The sequence below is a fragment of the Bubalus bubalis genome, chromosome 24 (genome assembly GCF_019923935.1).
Source record: "Bubalus bubalis isolate 160015118507 breed Murrah chromosome 24, NDDB_SH_1, whole genome shotgun sequence".
Lineage (NCBI taxonomy): Eukaryota > Metazoa > Chordata > Mammalia > Artiodactyla > Bovidae > Bubalus > Bubalus bubalis.
The window spans coordinates 13,083,967-13,104,143 of NC_059180.1; the positions used below are offsets into that span (position 1 = coordinate 13,083,967).

General features: G+C 43.0%; 1 protein-coding gene across 2 annotated transcripts in view; it reads left to right on the forward strand.

The window, feature by feature from the left end:
- The window catches only part of GALNT17 (polypeptide N-acetylgalactosaminyltransferase 17), a 430,675-nt gene that overhangs the window by 339,144 nt on the left and 71,354 nt on the right, over nt 1–20,177 (forward strand). For both annotated transcript variants that reach the window (XM_025275599.3, XM_025275598.3), the window contains exon 6: nt 2,213–2,330. In XM_025275599.3, the coding sequence (XP_025131384.1) occupies nt 2,213–2,330 (118 nt within the window). The remainder of the gene's footprint in view (nt 1–2,212; nt 2,331–20,177) is intronic.

Consider the following 20,177-nt stretch of genomic DNA (forward strand, 5'->3'; position numbering starts at 1 on the left):
CAGGGACCACAGAACTGCCCCCAAATGGCAGCCTGAGCCCTACAGATGGCTGAGACCCTCTAGTTCTAACTCCCGGCACTGTCTCAATTCCAAGTTTCAGAAAAGCATAATTTGATTGACCCTATTTGGGATCCATGCTCAGTCCTGGTTCAGTTAGCTGAGACAGGGGCTGGACTTCATATGCTTTTCCAGGAGAGGGGCCAGCTGCTTCTCTGAGAGGGGCCAAGAGCTGCAGGGAATGCTTGACAGTGAAGTGGTTTCTGTTCTGGGGTAGCTAGTGCCCCGAAAGAGGGTGATATCCTGTGTCCATAGGCGTGATTGGTGTGAGATTGCTGGGGAAACACAGAGGATGAAGGAGCACTATTATTGAGCTCCTGGTCTCTCTGCACTGGTCTCATTGCATGTCTTTTCACAGCCATGCTCTGCAGGGACTTAACTGGAATCCAGAGGCTCCATTCACCTCACACAAGTTCAGTTTTCCATGGCAGCACTCGCATTCATCAAACTTGCTCCCTTCAGCTCTCAACACTGGTCTTTCCATTGACCCCACTGCTGCTGTACCACGTGGGTACCAAGAAGTATCCCATGGGGTCAGAAATCTGGACATTAAACTCAAGCTCGAGATCTGAAGGAGCAGATAAAGATCTATTGTTGAGATCTATAGTTCAGTTCAGGAGAATCCCACCTAACAGCTTCCTAGCAGCCCCAGTGAACTTTCATGGGGCTTCCCGTATGAGATGTCTCTATCGCCTAGGAAAGCATCTCACCAGCATTTCTGGCCTTCGGCAGACTGGGGTTTTACTGGCTCTTTCACAAAGCCATTTCTGGGGAGTGCAGTGAGGCAGAAAGACTAAAATGAAGGGCTTTGAGAGGCGGATGGTCCTGACCTCTGCTCTGTGATTCATGCCGGGTCACTAGTTCTCCATGGGCTTCAGCAGGAGTGGTCTTTCCTCTTTCACGTAACCATGGGGGTTTTTAAATGAGACAGTGCGTGATATGTGCTTTGCGCTCATGCTGGAGACAGGAATCACTCAATAAATGGCAGCCATAATAATAGTAATAATAATAACCTAGTTGCTTGAATGCAGGATGTTTCTCTATCCCCTACAGCACCAGTAAAATGCCTTAAAGGAGGCTGCTTCTGTTTCTACTTCCTCTTCCCACTCCTCACCCTCCTTTTCCTGTCCCTCTTCCTTTCCCCCTCCTCCCCTTACTCTTCCTCACCCTCCTTCTCCTTCTTCAAGTGAGATACAATTAGATAACATGGTGCAGGTTTAAAGTATATAACATGTTGTTTTGATCTCTATACTGCAACAAGGTAACCACCATAGCATTAGCTAATGCCTCTGTTCAGTCGCTAAGTCACATCCAACTCTTTGTGACCCTGTGGTCTGCAGCACGCCAGGCTTCCCTGTCCTTTACTATCTCCCAGAGTTTGCTCAAACTCATGTCCATTGAATCAGTGCTGCTCTCTAACCATCTCATCCTCTACTGCCTCCTTCTCCTCTTTCCCTCAGTCTTGCCCAGCATCAGGGTCTTTTCCAGTGAATTGTCTCTTCACATCAAGTGGCCAAAGTATTGGAGCTTCAGCGTCAGTCCTTCCAATGAATATTCAGGGTTGATTTCCTTTAAGATTAACTAGCTTGATCTCCTTGCCATCCAAGGGAGTCTCGAGAGTCTTCTCTAGAACCACAGTTCAAAAACATCAATTCTTCGGTGCTCAGCCATCTTGATGGTGCAGCTCTCTAACAGGGCCTTCTTTATGGTCCACCTCTCTAACAGGTCACATACTTATCATTTCTTTTTTTTTTTTTATGGTAAGAATACTTAATATCTACTCTTAGCAACTTTGAGTATATAGTACAGTATTCTTAATAATAATTACAATGCTATGCATGAGAGCCCTGGAACTTATCTTCTCACTGCAAGTGTAGACCCTTTGGCCAGTATCCCCCAATTCCTCCACCCTGCCTCCAGCCCCTGGTAACCACCAGTCCACTCTCTGAGTAGATTCTATGAGTTTGACTTTTTTAGATTCCACATATAAGCAAGATCTACAGTATTTGTCTGACTTATTCCACTCAGCATAATGCCCTCAAGATCCAGAAGTGTTGTGGCAAATTGGAGAAAAGGATTTCCTTTTCTCATGGCAGAGTAATATTCCATTTTCTATGTATCATGTGACTATCACTTCTCTCTCTCTCTCCTGCAGGACACCAGCCATGATCGGCTGCTCGTTTGTGGTCAACAGGAAGTTCTTTGGTGAAATCGGTCTTCTGGACCCTGGGATGGATGTGTATGGAGGAGAAAATATCGAACTTGGAATCAAGGTCTGTGACATGGTGTCCTTTCTTCTTGGTCTATTCATGTTTGTGAGCAGTACTACCTGGTCATTTTTGATGTGTGTTTAAAGCTTCCTTAGCTGGGTGAATTACAGAATGGTTCACCCCACATCTGTTCCTAAAGATGTTTCAGCAGGATTGGTACCCCAACCCCTCCCCAGACAGAAGAAACCTGGGCTTTACCCACTTCAAGAAGTTGAACAATTTGGCCATGCTTGGGTGATCCAATCTAGACCTTAGCTAGAGAATATGGTTCCTGCGCCCATCCAGTTTCATTCTCTCCTTAAATCTTTCTGAAAATTAAATCATCTCCTTAAATTAGAATTTCCAGCCTACATATTTGGACAGTTTGTGTACATAGAAGAACTATAAGATGCCAGAGGAGAGAAGGATACTGTTCTGTGGGACTCTCCTGTTTCTTAGAAAGGTTTCTAAGGAGGCTGTTGGGGAAGAGGAAGAAGATGCAGAAGGGGCTCTTGCTGGCCCCACGTTCAGATCAGCTCCATTGCTTCAGCTGGGTTTTGTTTAAAAGTCTGTTTGAAAAATGAATTTCACTGTAAAAAAAAAAAAGTTGGGCATATTGATGCATTCCAACCTCTTCATGTTAGAGTTAAGATAAATGGATCTCAGTGAAGGTTTGGGTGAGGGGAATCCTTTAGGACCTGGTCACCCCTTAACTGGTGTGTCTTCCTGCATACCACAAAGAGGGGGCTCCTGAGGGTGCCCATTTAGGGTCACTGGGTCCCCACTGGCCCTTGTCCTGAGGTTTTGCATACCTGGAAGGAAGCTTGTTGGAAATGACTCGGACACAATTATAAGGTTTAAGTTTATTGAATTTCTTCCTCTTTCCGCTGCTGGAATCTCCTTTTTGTGCTGCCAGGCAGGTACCCAGTGCAGAATCCCTACCCACAATCAAAGCCTGTTCTCCATGTCAGATTTCACTCGTTATCCCTAATTGCTCAGAACCTTTAAGATACCCTGCCAGCCCCTCATCTACACTTACATCCCCCTCCCTTCATGGAATGAAAGACTTCGTGTTCTTATGATGTAATGAGCGTCCAAGATGCAGGAGCAAAGGGGATGGTGGGGACCTTCCCTGAACCCTCAAGTCACTCCCTTTTGGAAACTGCAGACTCTTCCTGTATTTTCAGTTCTGGGCTGGGTTCTTTCCTAAGTGGAATTTACACAGGATTTCTTTGAAAGCCCAACAATGAAAAATCCCATGGATATGTGATCGCACTAGTGTACTCGGCACTTAATCCATTTGGAATTTAATTGATGGAAAAGATCTGAACCCAGAGTGTTGAACTTGACCTCTAACTTCAGTTTCTACCCTGGTCCCGTCTCCTCATTCCGCCCTCTTCCTTAGCTCTCATCTGCTTCTAGCATGCCAGGGAATTGACTTTTTTATTATGTATATTGTATTTCTCTAACTTTACTAGCCAGATTGCAAGCTTTACGAGGCACAGAGCTTCATGGTGCCCACCTTTGCATCCCAGGCACATAAAACCATGCTTCACACATGGGTCAGTAGGTATCCGTTAGATTGATGACTGACTGGGCACCTAAAGGGACCCAGCATGCGTAGAAGTAGTGAGACTTTGTGGAGACAAGCCCCGTGATTAAATGGAAGATGATAACTTATCCAGGTACTTCCTTATGAAAGGAAGGAGCTGAAGGAAGCCCTGCATTGAGATGGTTAAGCTTTTTTAAATGTTTCAGAATTTTATGATAGTTTATAAAATCATAAATTATTTTTATGTTTATTTTATATAATGTTTATTTATAATGTGTTTATTTATATATAATGTTTATAAAATTAAAACTTATGATAATTTGGTAAATTATTGATTCTAAACATTTTTAATATCTTATTAAGAGGGATTTGAATGTCTCTGTAATAATGTGAGAAGGACGCCTGTGGAGGGTAAGATGACACCAGCAGAGGGGAGAACAGGATGATGGATGGAGCAGTGTCCTCACGGGGGCAGGGGCACAGGTGGAGGGGTTATGGGGACAGGAGGGACCCCCAGATTTGATTGCCACGGCAGGCTGTGCTCTGTGGAAAACAGAGGTGGAAACATCAGGACCGACTGCTAACGCGCTCAGATGTTGGTCTCCCCACGCGTAAAAGTATTTTCTGTGCATCGACCTGGACCCCGCAAAGGTCTGGGTGTGAGGCTCTGCCAGGCTCCGTGGCGGTGGCGGTGATGACAGTCCTGCGTGGCTGCCCTAACCCTGCAGGAGGGGCGGGGCTTGTCAGTTTCGCCCTGCGGCAGCACCACCCAGTACAGCACCGCCCCTGGCCACCAGCTGAGGGCGCCCGTGAGTCCCGCGCCGCACCTCCGAGGGACAGGCTGGAGCGATGGGTTCCAGAGCCTGCTCCCTGGCTTGTCTTCTACTGGTCTTCTCAGCACCTGGCTGCTCTCCAGACGTCTTTGTGAAGGCGTCGGATGGAGGCGCCTGCATCCTCCTGTCGTGTGCAATCACCAGTCTCTTATCCCAGGCACCTCCAGCATCTACGCTGGAGATTTGGGAATGTTTATGAGAAGGAAATGGCAACCCACTCCAGTATTCTTGCCTGGAGAATCGCAGGGACAGAGGAACCTAGTGGGCTGCCGTTTGTGGGGTCGCACAGAGTCAGACACGACTGAAGCGACTTAGCAGCAGCAGCAGCAGCATGCTCTTATTTCTCATAGCCCAGAGGTCCCAAGCTTTTTGGCACTAGGGACCGGTTTTGTGGAAGGCAGTCTTTACACGGATGGTGTTCCGGGTGGTGGCTCAGATGGTAATGCAAGCCATGCATGCCCGCTCAATCGCTTCAGCTGTGTCCGACCCTTCGCAGCCCTACTGACCGTAGCCCACCAGGCTCCTGCATCCATGGGATTCTCCAGGCAAGAAAACTGGAGTGGGTAGCCATTTCCTCCTCCAGGGGATCTTCCCTTCCCCGGGATTGAGCCTGGGTCTCCTGTATTGCAAGTAGATTCTTTACCCTTTGAGCCACCAGGGAAGCCCTCACCTTAACCAACTTCCTGGCACATACTTATCTATTCTCAGAAAGGAGCCCAGGAAAGAGTCCACATCCTTCAAGCCCCCCCTCCCTTGAAAAATACATTATTATGAAAGCCATCCCTGCTGCCTGAGAAAAATCAGAGCTTTATGGAACATATACACTCATATATACACATATAAAATTGTATAAAGTGTACATAGATACATTTATACAGATTAACCTATAATAACCTGCAAGAAATAAAGTCATATGCTTTAGCTATGCAGGGGAATTTTAATTTGAGAACACTTACCTTTTCTTTGTGATTTCTTTGACTAAGAAATAGGTCCATCAGTGATCAAACTATTCTCTGATATTTTTCATTACCTTTTAATTCCATCCTCAGTAATTAAAGAATAGGATGAATTGAAAGCCTTGCTATGGTTCAGGGGAGGAGGGGTGGGGAAACAACAGGGTTTACTCCAGGGCTATTGCTTGGATGAAAGGCAAGCTTGCCGGTGACCAAAGCAATCAATGCAGTGGAGAGATGGGGGGAAAAAATGCTTTCTAGGGCTGAGAAAATAAATGTGATCAGAAATTGGAAGGTTTCATCGTGTTCTAGTAACATTAATCAGCAACTATTAACGATGTATATTATGGTAACATGTCTAAATGGTAAGAGGAGAAAAATTCAAGGAGAAAAGACCAAATAGATTACTTTTAAGTGGTGTCAGATGGCTTCAGGTTTCTCCAATATATCCATCTTCTTGGGGATGAAAAGGCACTGTCTTATTCTGAACCCTCATATAAAAGAACGACTGACACATGCCACTGCTGAATCCTGCCTCCTGGAATCTGAAAGGAAGGCAACAGAAAGATGTGGTCAGATCCTCCAGCCATCAGAAAATGTCTTAGCTTGTCAGGAATCTCAAGGACTGAATAAAAGGCAGAATTCTTTTTATTGTGTGTGTGCATACTATATTATTTAATGTGTGTGCACATTGTTGTTGAAAATATTTTTGAGACCAGCGACCCATGATGGAGGTGAAGTCAGCAAGAGGGTGGTGGGTGAGAGGGGGGACGCAGGCGTGATAACCTTCTTACCTGGCCCAGCCCAGCCCCCAGGACCCTCCGCTTGGTGCACCTTTTGCAGGAGGCTCCACAGCAGTCCCAGGTAAAGGATTCAGACTCATGTCATGGTGAATGACCCCTTGGAAGGGAATGGCTACCCACTCCAGTATTCTTACCTGGAGAATTCCATGGACAGAGGAGCCTGGCAGGCTACAGTCCATGAGGTTGCAGAGAGTCAGACACAACTGAGCAACTAACACATACACACAGTGAATGATGGACAGTGGATGTGTGTGTTTTATTTTACACCAGGTGAGAAAGATGTTCTTAAAATGCAGAGTTTGAGCTTGGTGCCACAATGCTGGTGGCATAGTTCACGGTACCCCCGGACCCACGTTGTTCTGAAGAGTTGGGATGCCATTCTTAAGACTCCAGTGGGCTCAAGGTTGGCATCTCTGCCATGTTGCCCAGCTCAGTGCACTTGAGCTGAAGGTGCTGAAGACCTGCAGGCCAGCCCACAGACTCAGGCTCTGTAAGTCCCCATGCCAACTGGAATACCTTCAGCAGTAGACTTGATAATCAGGGAGCATAAACAGTCCTGATCGGACTCTGAAAGTTCAAGTGTCACGAGTACCAGTGTCTGAGAGTGAAGATGAATATCTCAGCTCAAGTAGAAAACGTGAAAGGGTTCTGACCAGCCTTGTTGATTGATGCTCTAATCCCCACCCCAGCCACTCCTCTGTCCACGGGCTTTGGGACTTATCATCCAGCATCCATTTTAACCATGGAAGATTCTCCCTGCCCGCTCTGAGACCCCTGACATCATAATCCCCCATGTCCAGAAGCCTCCTATGACCTTTGTCTTCCATTGGGATCTCTTGGGCTTAAGTCTGCTCTATCTGTTGGATGTTGTGGTTAGATAATGGTCACTCCTGGAAGCAGACCACCAGTTCAGTCCCATTTGCCTTATCCTTAGACTGCATGAGTCTTTGGTCCTCCTTTATCTGCTGTTGATGGTCATCTCTGACTATGGGAATATCTTCACGATGTAAGGTTAGAGTATACCTGTGATAAAACTCAGAGCAAAAGTCCTTGGTCTTGTTTAGATAGAATCAACTTTGGGGTTTCACAGACTAGTCTTTAATCTGGATCCATATATTAATATTTCAGGTGACCAGCAGTTCAACTGAATGCTTTTGGATATAATAGGGAGGCATGTTGAGAGCCCTCTCCACTCTAACAGACACTGAACTAAGGAGACCACAATAGACAGACATGGCTTCTATCTCCATAAAATTTATGGTCGGGCAGAAAAATCATTCATTTAGCAAATAATTACCAATGTAATAGGTGTGAAAAGATAGGGTGAGAGAAAAATAAGAAGATAGCAAAGGAATATAACCTACTCTAGGCAGCTGGGAAGCTCCTCCTTAAGGAAATGAGGTTGAAGACTTGAAAAATGTGTTGAATTTAGATAGGTCAAGAAAGTGTGGGAGTGGAGTGTAGGAATAAGAATATTCCAGGCAGTTTTAGTTATATGAGATGATTAAGTTCTAGAGATTTATTGTATAGCATAGTACCTGTAGTTAATAATGTATCATGTCCTTAAAATTTTGCCGAGGGTAGATTTTGTGTTGTGTTCTTTTCACAAAATGTTTATTTATTCATTGAGGTGTAATTGACGTACATCACTGTGTACATTTAAGGTGTACAGTAATAATAAAGAATGCAGGAGGAAATGTTTGAGAGTGATACGTATGTTGATAGCATAGATTGTGGTGATATTCCCAGGTGGCACAGTGGTGAAGAACCCACCTGGCAGTGCAAGAGACTCAGAGATGCGGGTTTGATCCCTGGGTCGGGAAGATCCCCTGGAGGAAGGCCTGGCAATCCGCTCCAGTTCTGTTGCCTGGAGAGTCCCCATGGACAGAGGAGCCTGGTGGGCTACAGTCCGTGGGGTAGCAAAGACTCATGACTGAGCACACACGCACAGTGACGAGATGGTTTCCTGGGGTTATGCTTATCTCCAAACTCATCAAATAGTTTACATTAAATATGTACAGCTTTTCAATATCAATCATGCCTCAATAAAACGGTTTTTAAAAGAAAAAAATATATTCCAGGCAGAGAGAAAAGCCTTTGCAGAGGTTTGGCATTCTGAGAAGGAAATGTATTCTGGAAACTGTGAGGTATTCCAGGTGGCTGGAGAAGGTAAATGTTAGGGAAAACTTATTAGATGCAGCGGCAGCAATCTTGAGTGGCATCTAGGTTAGGCAAGATCTTTAAACAGGTATTTGGCTTTTTCTTAAGGACCACTGTGAATATTTTGAAAGGAATAAAAGGAGACATATGTGATAAAGAAAAAGACATCTGTGTGTGTGTGGTGTGTGTGTGTGTGTGTGGTGTGTGTGTGTGTGTGGTGTGTATCTATATATAGTCTCATGTTGGACCTATAACCAAGATCCTTTGGAAGCATTTAAGGTGAGTGTGGCTATCAGACTTTTTTTATGTAAGAAAGATCATTATTGCCATGAAAAGATCTCGATTGCCATGTCGAGAATGGATGATAGAACTGAATGGACTCAGAGGAGAGCCAGTAGGAGAGCCTAAACTGTGGTTGGGGCAGCAGAAGAGAAATGGACAAATTCAGAAAGCAGAAGAGACAGAATCTGAGGGTTGAGTGTATAGAGGGGATAAAAATGAGCCGGGGGCAAGGCGGACTCCCGAGTTACTGGCTTGAACAATTGGGAGATGCTGGTGCTCTTCTCGGAGATGAGAGGTCTGAATGAAGGCACAAGACGATGCTTTCTGTGTGAGAGGGGTCCCGACACCATCCAGTTCATCCAGTAGGCAGTTGGGTGTGTGGAGATTAAATAAAGGAGAGAGGACAAAGCGTGAGTTAGATTTGGGCATCTTCTGTACATAGATTATATTTGAAGTTGCAAGAAGGAAGGGGTTGCCTAGAGAAAGAAGGAGAGGGGATAAGACAGAAATCCAGGAAACAAAAACCACCTTTAGGACATGGAAAGAGTAGTTGGAGAAACAACTAAGAAGAAGAAGCCCAGAGCAGGCATGGAGAGGAAGGGGTGGATCCAGGTACCATTCAGGGGCCTAATGTACAAGGACCTGGTGATGACTCAGCACGAGGAATGAATGGGAGGAGAGTGTGGTATACCTCCCAGGTCTCTGAGCAACCAGATAGATTCACTTAGAAAACACTGGCAGAGAAGAAGGTGTGTCGGTAAAAATTCGAGGAATTCCATTTTAGAAATGTTGAGTCCTCTGTGACTTGGCCACAAGATGTTGAAAGAACATAGGAGTAAGGTGGGGTTCCAACCGAGAGCGGGAATTGGAACAGGGTTCTAGGACAAGTGTGGCGTGTTCACCATCCCATCCCGGGGTCTACTGGACCTGAGCGGGGCTTAGGATTTGGGCTGACTTAACAGCGGTAGGACATGGTGGTTCCTTTTATAATATGAGCCCATGGCTTACAGCAAACAGTAGCCATAGGTGCTATACCTAAAGAATTGAAGAGTTAGGAAAATAGTGTTTGTTTGTTTGTTTTTTTAATTGAGGACTCATCTCTTTTTTTTCTGAAATATTTTGGGGAAAAGATCTTAGTTCTTTAAGATGTTTAGAACTTTAGAATCTCTGCTCCATACTCCAATTTCATGCAAGGATGTGAGTTTCCAGATGCTCGTCCAGTCCGCCTGCCTTTGCCTGTTTGTATGGCACCTTCCTAAAGGAGATGGTGAAGCCACCACTGGGGCCAGAGCTCGTGAGCCACCTACCTGTAAAGACTTAAAATCTGCAGTGACGTGTGGTTCTTCCAGCCTTCACTGCTCCATGACATATACCTCACAGTACAGAATGGTGCTTTGTAGGAAAGAGCAGGAGAAGGTTCATTTAAACAGAGATTGCTGGCATTAGGCAGCAGGACCATTTTGCTATCTTTATTGAAATGTATTGCCATCCTCTTAAGTAAGAAAGATAGACATATAGATATAGATATATAGAGAAAACTGAAAAAATACACACATGCATACACACACACACACAAACACACACACTCCAAAAGAAACCTTCCCTGAGAGATCTTACAAAACGTGATGTCAGTTGTAGAATAAAATGGTTTCCATAGAGTTTCTAAAATTCTTCAATTTTAGAATTGTGCACAGGCTGGGAATTCCACCCCCAGTGGGTGAGGGGTTTAGATAATATTGTCTCTTGCTATTTTTTCCCCCACAAAACAAATTAGAGAATGAAGAATTGTCATTACATTTTATGTTAGTTTCCTTTATTTTAATTCAACATTTTATTATGGAAAATTTGAAACATAACAAAAACAGAACAGTCTAATGAATCCGAATGTACAAATGATTCAGCTTCAACAAATATCAACATTTTGCTGTGTGTTTTTCAGCTACTGCCTCTCAGCCTTCAAAAAGCAAATCCCCAGACATCGAATTGTTCTGCCTATAAAAATTTTAGAGTGCATTGCTAACATAGAAGGACTTTTTTAAAGCATAGGCTCAAAATAAATTTACTACGGTAAAATTCATTACCCAGTTTATGTTTCTCAAAAGCATTTCTCAAAATTCTGTGCGATTTTTGTCAACAACAACAATATCATTGATGACTTGTTCAAGCAGGATTCCAAACAAGGTCTACAGATTGCATTTGATTGATATCCCTGTTTTAATTTTTTTAATTTTTTTATTTTTAATTGCAGTATAGTTGTTTACAATATTGAGCGAGTTTCATGTGTATAGCAAAGTGATTCAGCTATATATATTTTCAGGCTCTTTTCTGTTATAAGTTATTGTAAAATATTGAATAGTGTTCCCTTTTGTTGTTTAGTTGCTAAGTCATGTTCAACTCTTTTTGTGAGCACAAGGTGGGTAGCCCACCTGGCTCCTCTGTCCATGGAATTTTCTAGGCAAGAATACTGAAGTGGGTTGCCATTTCCTTTTCCAGGGGAATCTTCCCAACCCAGATATTGAACCCACGTCTCCTTCATTGCAGGCAGATTCTTTGCCACTGAGCCACCTGGGAAGCCCATGCTACACAGTAAATCCTTGTTGATTATGTTTTTTATATAGAGATGTGTGTCTGTTAATCCCATACTCCTAATTTATCCCCCCAACCCATATGCCTCTTAAGTATCTTTTAATCTGTAACATTTCCCCTTACTTTTATTATTCTCGTGTCATTCATTTACTGAAGATACCAAACCATTTGTCTTGTAAAAGTTTGCACTCTCTGGACTTGGCAGATGATCCTACTTAATGTCTTTAACATGTTCCTCTCATCTCCATTTTGTCTAAACTGTATTAGATCTGGAAGGTTGGTTAGACTCAGTTTCCTTCATCTACCCCTTCCTTCTTTCCCGCAAGAACCCTGCAGGTGATGCTGTAAACTTCCTATCACATCACATCAGGAGATGCATACAACCTGGTTGTCTGAATTTTAGTGATGTTAAGATTCAACAGTGGGTCCATGTGTTTTCAGCCTGATTCATCCGTTATAAAATTCCCCATCATCCTTTCATCTAATGATTTTATCAGCCACTGACAATCCTTGCCCAGATCCATTATTTCATTAAGGCTTACAAATGGTGATTTTTAAATTTTACATTCATCCTGCATTTATAAAACATAATTCTGTTACTAAAAAAGAATTTACCCTCATCACCTGTTTGGGTACTCCCAAATATAGTTCAAATAGGAAAGACAGAATAAATGCTTGATTCTTTCCTTTTATTTAAACAGTTTTAGAATAATAAGTTGATGACATAGCAGCCTTCAAAGGTGACCAATGAGCTTTTCTCCAGTAGAATTATTTTTTAAAAATAGGTATTTTATGTTTCTAAATCCATTACAGTCATTATTCATTTTTTGCTCATTTTGTTTTGTTTTTGTTTTTGTTACTTAATACAGTAAAATGCACAGATTTTCAGTCTTCAGTCAAAGGGCTTCACAGTTATGTGCATCCCAATAATCGCCTCCCAAAGCGTGATATTGAAGATTTCCTTTGCCTGTGAAAGTCCCCTGTTGTCATTTTCCTGTCTTTTCTCTCTACTTCCCTATATCACCCACTTTAGGCAACCAGTTTCTGATTTTCATCGCCATAGGTTAGTTGTGTCTGTTCTAGAACTTCTCATAAATGGAATCATGCCTTATACACTCTGATCCTCAGCGTTGTTGTTGTTTAGTCTCTCAGTCATCTACAACTCTTCTGTGACCCCATGGACTAGCCCACCAGGCTTTTCTAGCCATGGGATTTCCCAGGCAAGAATACTGGAGTAGGTTGCCATTTCCTTCTCCAGGGACTCTTCCCAACCCAGGGATCGAACCTGGGTCTTCTGCTTTACAGGAAGATTCTTCACTGCTGAGCCACTGGGGAAGTCCTTAATCTTCCAGCTAATGAATGTTTATGAGATTCCTCCCTGTTGTCGTATCTATATCAGAAACTCAGTCCTTTTTATTGCCGAGAATTACTCCAATGTATGGGCTTCCCTGGTAGCTTAGTTGTTAAAGAATCTGCCTGTAATGCAGGAGACTGGGGTTCGATCCCTGAGTTGGGCAGATCCCCTGGAGAAGGAAATGGCAATTCACTCCAGTATTCTTGCCTGGAAAATCCCATGGATGGAGGAGCCTGGAGGACCATAGTCCATGGGGTCACAAGAGTCAGGCACAACTTAGCGACTAAACCACCACCACTCCATTGTGTAAAAATATGATCATTTGTTTATTCATTTTTCCTGCTGAAGGATTGTTGGGTTCTTACCCATTTAGGACTGTTATGAAAAAACATGGTTTTTTTGGACATATGTTTGGATTCTGTTGGGTAAACATATAAGAACTGAATAGTTAGAATATGGGAAAGACGTATGTTTAACTTTTTAAGAAATGGTCAAACAAGTGTCTAAAGTGTTTGGGTCATTCTCCACTTTCACCATTATTGTGTGAGAGTTCCAGGTGTCCACATTTTGCCAGTATTGGGTGGTGTCGGTATTTGTTTTAACGAATCCATTAGGTTTGAATTGGTACCTCAGTGTTTTCGTTTGCAGTTCCTTCATAGCTGATGACATTGAACACTTTCTCTTGTGCCTAAGAATAATTTGCACAACATCTTTTGCCCATTTTAACACATTGTTTAATTTTGTTTTATTGCTCATTTATACAGATCCATTATGTGTTCTGATTATGATCACTTTTTCAGAAATATAGTGTATATATGTGTGTATGTAAGTATAAGTAAGCCAATGTGTGGCTTATCTATTCATTTTCCACTATATTTTCTTCTGGAAGCTTTATGGCTTTAGCTTTTACATTTATGTCTGTGATCCATAAAGCCCTGGAGAAAACAAAAGAGAATATCTTGGGGGGTATGCAGTACTTTTTAGACTGGATACGAAAGCATTAACAATTTTTAAACAAAGTGCTAGTTTGGATTTAATCAAAATTTAAAATTTCAGCTCATTTAAAAAGATACAGGCAAGCCACACACTGAGAAAAATATTTACAGTGGCTATATCTGACAAAGGAATCTTATCCAGACTAAATATAATGACACCTAAAAGTTAAGACTAAAAAAATGGCAAAGCATCTGAAGAGCACTTCACAGAGCTTCCTAGCTTTCTGGCCCAAGAGGTTTCAGTTTTGTCCTGTATATCTCATGTCCCAAACCTGGAATCAGCCATCACTCTAAGGACCCCTGGCTCCCCTCGTGGGAGATTAGAGACCAAAGTCTTGTCAGTGAAGGTGCTCATTGCTTCTCAGACTTCAGAAAAGCTGGATAACACTGACCTTTTTAGAAAGAAAAATGTAAGTCATTCTTTCATACTAGTATTTCCAATTTAAATTTATGATTACATAAGTTTTACTTCTTTGATTTTATGCTTATCTTTCACTGAAAGCTTTATTCTAATTGACAGAATAAGTCTGATTCTTATTGACATAATTTCTCATTTGCTTTATCCCACTATGTATATTATATATGTATATATAGTGTATGTTCTCTCTCCATATATATCTATATACATATATATATGTATATAGATATATATGATTTCAGTATAAGAATGCCAGCTAACAAGTTGACTGAATGAAATTCAATATTTCTTTGTATTTTGTTTTGTCCTTAGGATATATTTCCACAAGTCACGTGTGGTCAACGCTCTGTTTTAAAGGTGTTTGGAATCATTTTTCTCTGTGTAATTATGCAACTTCCTTGATGTAGGTGTTAGAGCTAAATTTCAATGAACAACAAAGTTCACTTTTTTCTATTTTACTGAGGTTGCTGCTGCTGCTGCTGCTGCTGCTGCTAAGTTGCCTCAGTCGTGTCCGACTCTGTGCGACCCTATGGACAGCAGCCCACCAAGCTTCCCCATCCCTGGGATTCTCCAGGCAAGAACACTGGAGTGGGTTGCCATTTCCTTCTCCAATGCATGAAAGTGAAAAGTGAAAGTGAAGTCACTCAGTTGTGTCCGACTCTTTGCGACCCCATGGACTGCAGCCTACCAGGCTCCTCTGTCCATGGGATTTTCCAGGCAAGAGTACTGGAGTGGGGTGCCATTACTGAGGTTATAGGTCAGGTAACTGAACTTATTTGACCTAAAGTTTTGGCTATTTTTTAAGACTTTTTTAATAAGCAGTTTTATGTTTGCAGCAGAATTGACAGGAGAGTAGAGAGATTTCCCCACACATGCACAGCTTGCCCCATTGTAACATCCCTGGCCAGAGTGCTGCATTTATTACAAGAGATGAATCTACACAGACCTACCCTAATCACCCAGAGTCCCTGGTTTACATTATGGTTCACTCTTAGTGTTGTACATTTTGTGGGTTTGGACGGTGACAGGGATAAATCATTGCAGTGTCGTACAGATGTTCCACTGCCCTAAAATTTTACTATGCTCCCCTTATTCACGCTCCCCACCCCCACTCTCTGACAACCCCTGATCTTTTTATTGTGTCTGTAATTTTGCTTTTTCCAAAATGTCTAGTTGTAATTTTACAGTATGTAGCCTTTCCAGATTGGCTTCCTTCACATAGTAATTTGCATTTGAAGTCCCCCCATGTCTTTTCAGGAATTGATTGCTGTCTTTTTTAGTGCTGAATAATATTCCAACCTTTGGATGTACCACAGTTTATTTATTCATGTATTCATCTTGTTTGCTTCAACGATTTGAAAATTATGACTAAAACTGCTATAAACATCTGTGTGAAATCGGTAGCATTGTATATTCATGGCAGTGAGTACCAAGCACTCTGCTTCTAGGCTTATTTCTACCCAACACCCTCTCTGGCTTTTGGTTCTGTGATATCCAGAAACCCATACTGCCAGAGAATCTGCGAGTCTGTGCTGCTGCTTCACATGGACTCATTTGGTGTGTAGATTGTCCCATTTCACCTTCACTGAGGCTGACCTTGTGTATCTGATTCACTGTAGGCTCTGGGATTATTCCTGTTGCTAGAGCTTTGGGGAAAAAAAAAATCCAACAACTGGTAAACATGAAAAAATACTCCCTCTACCTCGTCCCCCACAAAAAAAGAAAACAAAAAGCATCTTATTGATTGTCAAAGCTAAATTAAATCCTTCCATACCAAAGCTAAGCCAGAGAGGAGAAATTGCCCAGATAGCGATAAAGACAGGGCCCCCCAAATTCTGAAAGTGGGCAGAGAATGTCAAGAGACAGCTACACCATTATCAACAAGTAAAGGGACACCAGAGAGAAGAGAAGGGAGGTGGTGGTGAGCAGAAGCCACAGGCTGGACCTTCTCTATCACTTTCACCGTTGAGGACTTCTTTGCACCATAGTCTGTACTCGGTGCTTAAGAAGAAATTTGGGCCTTTCCCACACGTGCACTTATTTTAATGTATGTATGTCTGTTTATTTATTTGGCTTCCTCGGGTCTTGTTTGTGATACACGGGATATTCGTTCCATCATGCAGACCTTTCGCTGCGGCACACGGACTCTCTAGTTGCGGTGTGCGGGAGCAGTAGTTGTGATGTGCAGGCTTAGTTGCCGGGCAACGTGTGGGATCATAGTTCCCCAACGTCAAACCCATGTCTCCTGCATTGTAAGGTGGATTCTTAACCATTGGACCACCAGGTGAGTCCCCACAAATGCATTTAAATGGGAGAGATACACATTTCAAGCTATTATCTGCTGTCAGTTGGCACTAAGTTTGTGGCAGAAAACTGTGCTCCTAGGCGCTTTACAAACATTAGAGTCTTCAGTCTTCATGAGAATCGTGTAAATTGGTCATTATTGATCCCATTTTACAGATGATACCGGGATTGTTAGAAGGCAGGTAATTTGTCCAAGATCTTACAGCTGATAAACAGGGGAGCCAGAAGTCAAAGCCAATTTGTCTGACTCTAAAGCTCTCTGAGGTTTTCACTCACCTATTGCTTAGAATATTTATTCATCCCAGACGCTGCATCCCTCTACCCTTAGGATGGAGGCGACAACACTGGCGATTATGTAATGATATCATCATATAGTATATGCTCAAGGTGTTGGCTGTATATAATACATATCATAAAGCACTTCCATTTGCAGAAGATACAATGCTCATGATTCCCATGTAGACACGCAAATAGATCCCATGCCCATTCATCTCTATCGTGTAATACACTGCTTCGTATATAGAGAACTGTAGTTACGCAGTAAACACAAATGTGTTTGAAACAGCATGAAATTGGATTTCCTCATCCATAAATTGTGTTATATTTATGTCTAAGTTATAGCTGAAGGAACAGACCCACGATGTTGATATTTTTATAAATGGTGTCTAATGTATTTCTATTAAAGGGAGATATATTTGCTGTGCTGAAATGTATTATCATAATAGCCAAACCATTTACTCTACCACTGGAAAATAGTGTGGTATTCTGTCTGGAATTTCACTTGCCTGCTCCCAGACTGCCAGATCTCTTGTAAATTATCGTAGGCGTCTGTGAGTTATTTTATAGGAAGCATCCATCTATTTTTACAACTGTGAAAAGTCTGTCACTCTCATTCATCTCGCTGGGAATAAAGCAATAATTTGATTCCCTATAAATGTGAACCTGAATTTACACCGTCCTCTCCAGGTGCGACTGTAGTGATGTGGGTGATTTATAGCTCTGGGTTTCTGGGGCAGGGGACAGGATGGTAGTAGCATCCTTGCCCTGTGTGCTTGTTTCCATTTTCCACTATTTTTACACAAAAGGGATTGGGAATTAGCCTGTCCCGATTCTATTTAGGGCATAGTTGTTTTGTTCCCTGGACCCTGTGGGCTTGGTGGAATGCCATGCCACAAAGAGCAGCCACCAAGGTCCCGAGCCATTCCATTCAGCCCTAGATCTAGTAGTTGGCTGGAGGTCTGCACACATGAGCCTAAGGCTTGGTGATGTGCTCAGTCTTCAGGAAAACTGCCATTGCAAAATTGTCAGGGCTTCCACCGGAAAAGAGTTGACTGTCTAGGGGAGTCTCAGATATTTGCTGTCAGATGGATAGCCCATTGGACAAACCCAGCTTACCCATCTTTGATGTCCCATCTTCTGGCCCATTGAAGGAGAGCTTGCCTGGGGAATGTCAGTGTTTTATCCCCTCTTCTCTCGCTGAGAGGCCAAGGTGGGAGATGTCCTTAGCTGCCCAGGATCCTTTGAGACCAAGGCTGTCTAGGCTTGGAAATCTGATGCTTCCAGAACCAGGGACATGGGCAGTGGGAAGAGAGCTTGAATAATCACTAGAATGAAGAAGTAGGAGCATGAGGAGGAACTGGGGCTGGAGTGTGTAGCCAGAGAAAATTGGAGAGCCAGGAAGACCAGAGGGAGAAATGATGGACCAGGCATGACATGTGGGAAGAAATCCCAGACGAGTTCCTGAGACAGGTGGGTTCTGGTGCCCTGGGCTGGCTCCCCCATGCATTCTGAAGCATGATGCGTGGGTGGGATGGCTGCACTTAAAGGCCATTGCAATAGGCAACCCTTCACTCAGCTGCAGTACCCGCTGAGACCTGGATTCAAGCAGGAAAGCAGCTCTGGCATCTCTTTATCATGTTCTGAGTCTGACAGGTTTGTGCTGGGTCATGTGTGCATGTTCAGTCGCTCAGTCACGTCCCTTTTGCAACCCCATGAACTGTAGCCGGCCAGGCTCCTCTCTCCATGGAGTTTTCCAGACAAGAATACTGGAGCCAGTTGCCATTTCCAGGGGATCTTCCCAACCCAGGGATCAAACCCGCACCTCCTGCACTTCTTGCTTTGGCAAAAGATTCTTTACCACTGTGCCACCTGGGAAGCCCTTGGGCTGGGTGCTTTCCCTAATTGGAACCATTTGTCCTTAAAAGTCATTTCCTGTGATAAATATTGTACACCAGCCTATCTCAGCAAGGAACCTCTTTGTTTATGCTAATGGCCATTATTTTCGTGGAAGCTCATTTAATACTGTTCGTTTGGAAGTATGCTGGATGGAAATGCTGATGGTGACCCTCAGCTTTGAAGGGTGCAAAATGCCTTGTATGGGCACATCTTTCAATGACAGCCATGCGTAGCCACTGTCTGCTTCACAGAGCATGAAACGGTACTCTGTTTGACTATTTCATAATTAATTCCCTCCCCTTTGGAAAATCTAAAAGGGAAATATATTGTGCATTTGACAACGCCATACATTTTAAAGTACTCAGGCTTAGAAATACATCTGTGTGTTTCCTCTATGTGACAAAACTGAAAAGAATTAAAAACCTCAGCTATTTTTCAAAACTTGCATTTAGTGTCTTTTTAACCTTTTGGAAGAGACACATTCAAATTCCATTCCTCCTACTTGAACAACCATGTAGGAAATTACAAAGGTCCATTCTATTGATGCAAAAGAGGCCAAAAGAATGTGCCGATTTCAGTGAAAGGCTATTATTTTCTTTTTAAAATGGTTTTACCTCCACTGATGCTCACACCAAGTTCTCCTTTATTTACTTTTTTTTTCTTACCCAGAAAATCAGCCAGTCCTTTGGGCTTGGAATGGTTATAGCAAATTTGGAGCTCTTTTTGAGAAAGTTATCAAAGAAAAATTAGCCCAGAGGCAAGATGCTCAGGCTGCTTTAAAAACTGGCAGCTATGAAAAACTCTAGTAAAACTGTTAAGATAGGAAGAGATCTATACCCAGGCAGGAAATTGAAAGGCCCAGCTTCCTAAGATCCAGATGATGGAAGAGTTGGATGGCCTTTAGGGAATTATTTGATATTCCAGTTCTAGTTGCATGGAAAATAGCCCCCAAGTGAGTGACTTAAGTAATAACCATCATTTCATTATCCCTCTTGTGAGTGAAGAATTCAGACAGGGCAGTGTGTTATGAGATGAATTGTGGCCCCCTCCAAGGGATGTTGAAGTCCTAATTTCCTATACCTGAGATTGTGACCTTATTTGGAAATAAGGTCTCTGCAAACGTAATCCAGATAACATGAGGTCATTAGGACTGGCTGTAGTCCGGTATGACCATTGTTTGGATAAGAAAGGAAGGACTCCCTGGTAGTACAGTGGATGGGAATCTGCCTGCCAATGCAGGGGACACAGGTTCAATCCCTGGTCTGGGAAGATTCCACATGCCATGGAACAAATGATCCCCTGGGCCACAACTGCTGAGGCCACGCTCTCGAGCTTGCGAGCCACAGCTACTGAAGCCTCCAAGCCTGGAGCCCATGCTCTGCCACGAGAAGCCACCGCAATGAGAAAGCCACACACCGCAATGAAGAGAAGCCCCTGTTTGCCGCAACTAGAGAAA